Source organism: Cynocephalus volans, chromosome 14, assembly GCF_027409185.1.
Source record: "Cynocephalus volans isolate mCynVol1 chromosome 14, mCynVol1.pri, whole genome shotgun sequence".
Taxonomy (NCBI): Eukaryota; Metazoa; Chordata; class Mammalia; order Dermoptera; family Cynocephalidae; genus Cynocephalus; species Cynocephalus volans.
Window position 1 is genome coordinate 71,416,190 of NC_084473.1, and position 8,979 is coordinate 71,425,168.

At 38.9% G+C, this 8,979-nt stretch overlaps 1 protein-coding gene across 1 annotated transcript; it reads left to right on the forward strand.

Annotated features, from left to right (window-relative positions):
* The first annotated feature begins 5,737 nt into the window (after positions 1–5,737).
* On the forward strand, positions 5,738–7,879 carry LOC134362987 (MAPK-interacting and spindle-stabilizing protein-like). The gene is given in 2 exon segments (XM_063078467.1): positions 5,738–6,009; positions 6,012–7,879. Coding segments are annotated over 2 exon segments (747 nt in total). The 5' UTR covers positions 5,738–5,826; the 3' UTR covers positions 6,576–7,879.
* Positions 7,880–8,979: the final 1,100 nt, after the last annotated feature.

The window sequence follows — 8,979 nt, forward strand, 5'->3', positions numbered from 1 at the left end:
AAACCCAGCACATCCAAATGACCTTGAAATTAGTTTTGCATGTGCACCCATGTGATGTTTGTGGGTAAAGGAGATTTATTATTTTTTAAATTATTATATAAATATGCTTATGATAAAGAATTTGGGAAATACTGAAAAATACCGAAAGATAAGGATCACCTGGAATCCTATGGGCAAGAGATGTAAGTTCTAAGTATATTTTGGTAAATTTCCTTCCAGACTTTTCTCTATGTATATGCTAACATAGATATATAAATATATATTTTAAATGAAAACATAGTATGATACTGTTTTGTAATCTGCTTCTTCCATCTGATGCTGTATCTTGGATACTTTTCCACAGTAATAAATGTAGTCTTACATCATCATCTTTGATAGCTGTGTAGGATTCTATTGCCTGATATTTCTTATTTTAAATAGTCCTCTATTGATTAACATTACATCATTTGAAAATAATGACAAATTTGTTTCTTCCTTCTTTTTCTTATTTCAGTGTGTTGGCTAGAATTTCCAGAACAAGCCCAGGTAGAGCTCATTCTTGACTCAGACCTGATTTTATAGCATTGCCTCTAGTACTTCACTATGGTTTTTCATACTTCCTGTTGGTTTCTAATAAGTTTCTAGTATTAATGGAGTCTCTGTATTATTTCTGACACTAACAGGGTTTTATATTTTTCTTTTAAGAGAATCAGGATGGATGTTTAATTATGTCAAATACCAATAAGCATCCAAAAGATAGTTTTTCTCCTTTAACCTGTTAACGTTCTAGTGCTGAACCAGCCTTGGTTTCCTAGGATAAATCCTGTGTTAGTGGTTTTGCCACCTGAGAAGGGGAAGTTGTTGCTCTTGGACAAATTGTAGAAAAGGTAGTTTGCTTTATAATCTGTGCTACACCACTTCTTGTTACTTAACCATGAATTAAATAAATTGTCCCTTATCAGTTTGTAAGGCATTTCCTCATTCTTCTTTATAGCTACAGAGTGTTCTTTCCTCATAGTTTATTCAACCAGTTCCCTAGTGACAGATATTTGAGGTGTTTCCAGGCATCTGCTGCAGTAAGTAACCTCATAAATATTTTATTTTATAGGTGTGTGGATATACTTTAAAACAAATTCTCAGAAATGGGGCCGGCCCGTGGCTCACTCGGTAGAGTGCGGTGCTGATAACACCAAGGCCACGGGTTCGGATCCTATATAGGGATGGCCGGTTTGCTCACTGGCTGAGCGTGGTGCTGACAAATTCTCAGAAATGGGACTGCTGTGTATGTTAGAGTGAACTACGAAGCTTCCAGCCTTTTAGGGACAGATAACTAAACAGATAAATAGATAAACTCTGATGGACTCAAATAAACAGAGTTTAGATAACTTGGCAATGATCTATTTCTATATTTGATAAAAGATCCACAGCAGGGCCGGCCCGTGGCTCACTTGGGAGAGTGTGGTGCTGATAACACCCAGGCCATGGGTTCAGATCCCTATATAGGGATGGCTGGTTAGCTCACTTGGGAGAGCGTGGTGCTGACAACACCAAGTCAAGGGTTAAGATCCCCTTACCGGTCACCTTTAAAAACAAAAAAAGGTCCACAGCAAAGACAGTTGGGCCTGGAACTGTTGCGTGTTTGTGTGTGTGTGAGTGGTTCTTCCATACCTTTTACACTTCCTTCTTGATATCCACACTTTCCCAAAGCTGTGGGAAAAAGCACTTAGATTTTCTAAGACATGATGAAAGCAAGGAAGATGGCTACTGTTATCAGGCACTGAACGCCCTTCCAGCACCAGGCACCGTGCTAGATGCTTTGAGTGCATTATCTCTAATTCTCATTTCAACTACATCAGGAGTTCTTTGGGGTTCTTTTCACAAAATGAAAGCACTGAGCTCAGCTTGCTCAAGGTCCCCAGCTAGGGATGGTAGATAAAGAATCTGAAGCCAAGTGCATCTGGCCCACAGCTGGGTCTTAATTATGAGCCATGCTCATCCTGGCTTTGCCACCATTGCCATTTTGCAGCTAGCAATGAGCTGGGAAGGACTGACTGGTGAGGAAATGTGTGGTGGTTGAAAACAATACCCTTCAGCTTCTGGGTTATTCTTTCAAATAACAGCTCTGTGATGCCAGCTTCATTTTGATGTCAAATCAGGTCAAATTAATGAATACTTAATGGGACATCTGTCATGTGGAAGGCATGGGCTAGTTGCTGTAGGGACTATAGAAGTGTAAATCAAGGCCTGTGGGTTGGACAAATTGAAGCCCAGTCTTGCAAAGCAATGTGTAAATTGACTGGTTAATCTATAAATAACTATTCCAACTGGATAATGTTGCCAAACTGACTTCCCAGGGGAGGGACTGTATCCGTTATAAAATAGATAAAATCAATCAAGACTGGATCCTTCTCCTTCTTGGGAGCCATACACTGCACACCAAAGTCAACTCCAGGTCTTTAAACTTATTAAAAATCTAAATCAAGTTGTGGAAAAACTAACAAAGATTAGAGTATTCATTTTTTATTGTGGAGGAATAACTTTATAAGAATTGAGGCTACCAAGAGTTGGAACCAGCCCAAATGCCCATCATCAGATGAGTGGATACGGAAAATGTGGTATATCTACACAATGGAATACTACTCAGCTATAAAAACGAATGAAATACTGCCATTTGCAACAACATGGATGGACCTTGAGAGAATTATATTAAGTGAAACAAGTCAGGCACAGAAAGAGAAATACCACATGTTCTCACTTATTGGAGGGAGCTAAAAATGAATATATAAATTCACACACACACACACACACACACACACACACACACACAAACGGGGGGGGAAGAAGATATAACAACCACAATTACTTGAAGTTGATACGACAAGCAAACAGAAAGGACATTGTTGGGGGGGAGGGGGGAGGGAGAAGGGAGGGAGGTTTTGGTGATGGGGAGCAATAATCAGCTACAATGTATATCGACAAAATAAAATTAAAAAAAAAATAAAATAAAATAAAAGGAGCAGAGAAATAGATGCTATTACAAAAAAAAAAAAAAAGAATTGAGGCTACAGAAAAACATGATAAAGAGCTGATAAAGAAAAGGGTAGTGGAAAATTTCAAAAAAGAATATAAGAATACAATAGATTATATGTATCATGTGATAGCATTACTTTTAAAATAAATATAATAGTTATAGTAATTTAAAACCAAGTTTTAAAATGTTTATTCAAATACACAAGAAAACAAAATCTTGACCCAAAATAATGGCCAAGAAACATTAACAGATAATTTACCTAATTGCATCAGTAAACTCCTGGCTATAGATAGGGTAAAAGTAAAGAAAGCAAAAACAGGAAGAAAGTTACAAAAACGTTCAACTTGTTCATATCATTTAGCCTAGTTATGCCCCTCCTGAGAATTTATTTTAAAGAAAATTTTCTAAGGATAGGAAAACTGAATGTACAAGGAATTTCAACATAATAGGGAAATGTTTAACTAAATTACACTGTATCTATGAAATAGAATGTTATTCAGTCATTAGAATAATCATTATGAAGACTTTGAAGCCACAGGCTTGTAATGTTAAATGAAAACAGCAGAAATTTACTTACCCAATTATTCCACCTCAGGAAAAGTAAGGTTTTATGATCAGGACCTGAATGTAAACACTGGGAAAAGAAAAGAATTATGTTTGGGTCAGGGTAATTAGGATTTTTTTTAAAACTGACTTTATTTATTTTATTACTTAGTTATTTATTTTTTCCGTGGCTGGCCAGTATGGGGATCTGAAACCTTGACCTTGGTGTTAACAGCACTGTGCTCTAACCAACTGAGCTAACTGGCCAGCCTCAAGACTATTTTTTAGATCAGTTTTAGGTTCACAGCAAAATTGAGAAGGTGCAGAGACTTCTCATATACGCCCTGCCCCCACACATGCATATAGCCTTCCCCACCAGAGTGGTCATTGTTATAATCGAGGAACCTGCACTGACACATCATTACCACACAGAGTTCATAATGTGCAAGAGGGTTCACTCTTGGTGTTGTACATTCTATGGGTTTGGACAAATGTATGATAATACATATCCACCATTGTAGTATACAAAATAGTTTCACTGCCCTAAAATTCCTCCGTGCTCCACCTATTCATTCATCCCTCCTTCCTCCCAGCCCTTGGCAACCACTGATCTTTTTACTTTTTCCATAGTTTTGCCTTTTCCAGAGTATCATATACTTGGAATCATACAGTACGTAGTCTTTTCAGATTAGCTTCTTTCACTTAGTAATATGCATTTAAGTTTCCTCCATGTTTTTTCATGGCTTGATAGCTCATTTCTTTTTAGTGCTGATATCCCATTGTCTGGATATACCACTGTTTATCCGATAACTTAGTGAAGAACATCTTGGTTGCCTCCAAGTTTTGGCAGTTATGAATGAAGCTGCTGTAAATATTTGTGTGCAGGTTTTTGTGCGGACATAAGCTTTTGATTCCTTTGGGTAAATACCAGAGCATGATTGCTGGATTGAGGATTTTTAAAAAATTTGAAATGTTCAGTTGTTGGACAAAAATGATAAAAAAAAAAAAGAAGGAGAAAATTGTGGTGATAGGATCTCTGGGCGTCTCAGCAGGTTATACCAACACTGTCCATACCAGCATCAGGCACTTGGCCAGATGTGACAGTTGAGCTGCCTCCTCTGTAGCCAGGACCAGACCCAACCGGGGAGCTGGTGTCTTACATTCACTGAGCCCCTCCATCCTCCTTTACCCTTTAGCGCCTCTCTCCACACCTCTCACACAATGCATTCTCCTTCACACAACCTCAGAGCGCAGCAGTGCTTCTGTCCTGCACAGAACACTGAAAAGCCCCAGTCACAGCACACTCCCTGTCTGGCTCCTCTTCAGTCCTCAGCTTTGCCCTTCTCTCCCCAAGACATAGCAGAGCAATGCAGCTCACCTCGTCTTCCACATCGCATACCCATGGGTTTCTATTACCCCTGCTCCCTCATCCCTACAACTCAACAGAAGTAATTCCAAATGAAAGGACGAAACAGAGTTGGACTTCGTCATTTGGGGGGTAATTACCCAAGAAACAAGATGATTTATTAAACTCTTTTATGAGTTATCCTTTATATGGCCAAATTGCGTTCTAAAAGGATTATTCCAAGTTAAAGTGTAAATTTAAAAGCCTCTGAATAAAGCCTAAGAGAGAAGCACATGGGCGTGGACAACTGACAAGTATAATCCAGGAGTGGGAAGTAACTAGATGTGGATTGTGAGATACGGGGAATTCTCTGGAAATTGGTGCCAAACCTACTCAGTCAACTTGCAATTGTCTGTACAAATGAAAGGGCACAGGAAGTTGCAATGATATAAAACAAGGCACGATCTAGCAAAACATCTTGTTTATAGAAGAATAGGGCTGGAAGAAACTGAGAACAGACAGGGCCACCCCTTCACGTCTTACAGTTGAGGAAATTCAGGACAGCCAGGAGCCCAGCCAGTATCAAATCCGATCCTTTGCCATCCAATCCATCACTCTTTGCCCTTCTGAAATGTATTCTTTAGTGTTTTTTTCTTTATTAATTTTTTTCTTTCTTTCTGCAAAGTTAAAATATTCACATGATTTTAAAATAAAAGCAATCTAAAATGGTGTTCATTGAAAAGCCTCCCTCCTACCTCTCATTAATTTCTTACACACTTTTCTAGTGTTTGTGAAAATACAAGCAAACATAAAAATATTAAAATGCATTCTTAGGCCAGTCAGTCTGCACAGGGTCCTTCAGCACCCAGTTCCCTCGAACCCATCGCCGCTTCTAGACTCTGCTGTGGTTTCGGATCCCGCCGGGAAAATGTCTGATGAATTTTCGTTGGCAGATGCTCTACCTGAACACTCCCCTGCCAAAAACTCTGCTGTGAGCAGTACAAAATCTGGCCAAACTCCCCAAAGCTGGCCAGGTTCCAACCCTTGGAATAACCCAAGTGCTCCACCTTCTGTGCCATCTGGACTCCCACCAAGTGCAACACCTTCTTCCACCTTCTTCCGATGGTGCCTTTTGGACCAGCACCATCGGGAATGTATCCCTCTGTGCCTCCCACTGGACCACCTCCAGGACCCCCAGCACCCTTTCCTCCTCCTGGGCCATCATGCCCCCCACCTGGTGGTCCCTATCCAGCCCCAGGTGTGCCAGGGTCTGGCCCCACAGGGCCATATCCTACGCCAAATATGCCCTTTCCAGAGCTACCTAGACCATATGGTGCACCCACAGATACAGCTGCAGCTGGTGCTTTAGGTCCATGGGGATCCATGTCTTCTGGACCTTGGGCACCAGGAATGGGAGGGCAGTATCCTACCCCTAATATGCCATATCTATCTCCAGGGCCATATCCTGCTCCTCCTCCGCAAGCACCAGGGACAGCACCACCTGTTCCATGGGGCACTGTTCCACCAGGAGCCTGGGGACCACCGGCACCATATCCTGCCCCTGCAGGATCGTATCACACACCAGGACTGTATCCTACTCCCAATAATCCTTTTCACATGCCTTCAGGACCTTCTGGTGCTCCACCGATGCCTGGTTGCCCCCATTCTTACCATTAAGTTAACAATGGAAGAAGAGATGACGCTTTGCTTTTGAAGTACATATATGTGCACATGATTGCATATATAAAAATTGCTGGTTTCACTATTCTTAGAGGCATTTACGAAAGAACAACTCTTGCACCTCTCACAGAAGATATCTGCCTCTTGTACTTGGATGTGTAGTACATCAGATGGATACAATCATAAAAATGTAGAAGTAAATCATTCAGATGTGACTTTTATTTGATTTTATGGAAAGTTAAAGTGACTATGTATATTGAATTGTTCCTTGATACAATTTGTTTAAATTATGAAATGACATGTTTAAAAATCTAAGATTTGTGGATTATTGTTAGAATCTGCAACTTCATTAGCAAATTATTCCACGTATTTTTCTATAATCACTTTCCCCCAAGATAAATAAATTTTGAAAACAATCACATTATAATCTAAATAAATGACATCTCTCAACATTTTGAGCTGTTCTATCTATAGGATAAATAAACCTGGTCCTCTTGAGATAATATTTTGAATATACATTTTAAAACTGTCGGTAGTTATTCTCAGATGTTGAGTTTATTGGCCAGCCAGTGTTCATTTTTATCCTTGAGCTTTCAATAAAAACTTGATTTGTTTTATTTTTGACTATTTGGATCATATAGCACTAAAGTCTGCCATCTACGGAAACTAATTTTCTTAAATCCAAGCCAACATGTATGTAAATCATATTCTTAGAGAATTGATAATCTCTTTGTATTGCTTTAGAATGCATTATAAGATGTGCATATTGCTTTGGGAAAAGCTCAAGAAAGTATATAATTCTCTCTCTTGTTTTGAACCACAGACTAGATAAACCCTAGGAATTGCTTCATTTCAACAAGTCAGTTTCATTCCTACAAAGTCTGAGGCAGCTCTTCTACCCAGACCATTCCCTGTAGCCTCCCCACACCCCAACACCCTCAGTTCTTTAGAAGGAGCACATCTCTTGATTCCTCCCTGATACGGAAAACTGGCACACTTTAGAGGTCTATCATAAAAACATATAGCTATTAATTAACTGTTTAGAGACCCTTAAGTCATACAGACATGATTGTTCTTTTTGTACAAGTGTGAATCAAAATATGTATCTGTCTTTCAGAGTCTGGTTAAGCTATGTCACTGTCTCCTGCATAGTTTCCTGAATCTGTAAAGTGTTTATGGGTAGCAGTTTGGTTCTGTATTTGTTGACAGGTAAATAAGTAGAATTTGGTGCCAACTTTGAGAAAATTATCCTCTAGCTCTAACTCTGAAAATAATAATAAATTGTAGATTTCTGCAACTGAGTTTAAAGCAGTGCGACTGTGTTAATTAAATATTAAATATTGCTATAATCACCAAAACAGCCCGGGTAGCTTTTTGGCACCTTATCTTTTGATGAGATTCTTAGATTTGGGATAGACCTGACCCTGTTATTTATCAAGTAACATTTTACAATTTTAAATGCATCCATTCGGTTTCTAAAATGTATTGTGAATTTCTCAGACTGATATAGGAGAGATTTATGCTGGAGCTGTTTTTGCTTAGAAATAAAATATTTGGTAGTTTATTTCTCCTGTAATTAAGATGTTAAGAATGCCAAATGCTGCCAGTTTAATGGATTGATGGCTACCTCCTCTGAAGAAGCAAGACAGTCACCTTTGAGAGGAACATTCAGTGTTTAAGCCTCCCTTATTTTAAGTAGATGGTAAATTTAAGCTTTCAGAATTGACAGATGGAAACTAATTTTTGTTCAGGTATTTTCAGACTGGGAAATGTTAGACACCTCTTACATAGTGACAATAGTGGTCTCTTTCACTTCTTTGCAAGGACAGGTGATAGCTATCTATAATACTCTTGGAATCTGTTGTCAGACTAACCTCCAATCTACAAGACAGGTGTCATAGCTTAAATTATCAGTATCAAAATGTTGGTTAACTGGAAGGATAAGATGATAGGAAAAGTGAGATGGCAGCAAATATATCTTTCCTTATAGTTATTTTGGCTGTCCTACATTGAGATAAGTTGACAACTCTGGCTTTAGATGTAATTAGTGTAATACTAGAGTGGATATATGTTGACTAAAAGAAGAAGAGGTAGCAAGGACTCTATAGGAGTTTATTTAGGACTCTGTTATTGTGGAATCCATTGATAAGGGGAGAAAATCTGCTAAAGGATTTGAAGGGCCATGCACACAAGATTTGGGTTTGCTACTACCGATAAGTATAACTTTGCTAGTCACCACACTACCCAGTGTGCCCTAGATGATACTGCCATTTTGACCCTTTGCTGTCAAGGACTTTTGGGGGGGGTGAGTTTTTTTTTTTTTTGTTAATGTAAGAATGGAAATCTAAGGGATAGTAGAATTTAATTTTATATTCTTTTTATACTTACATAGAGCACCATT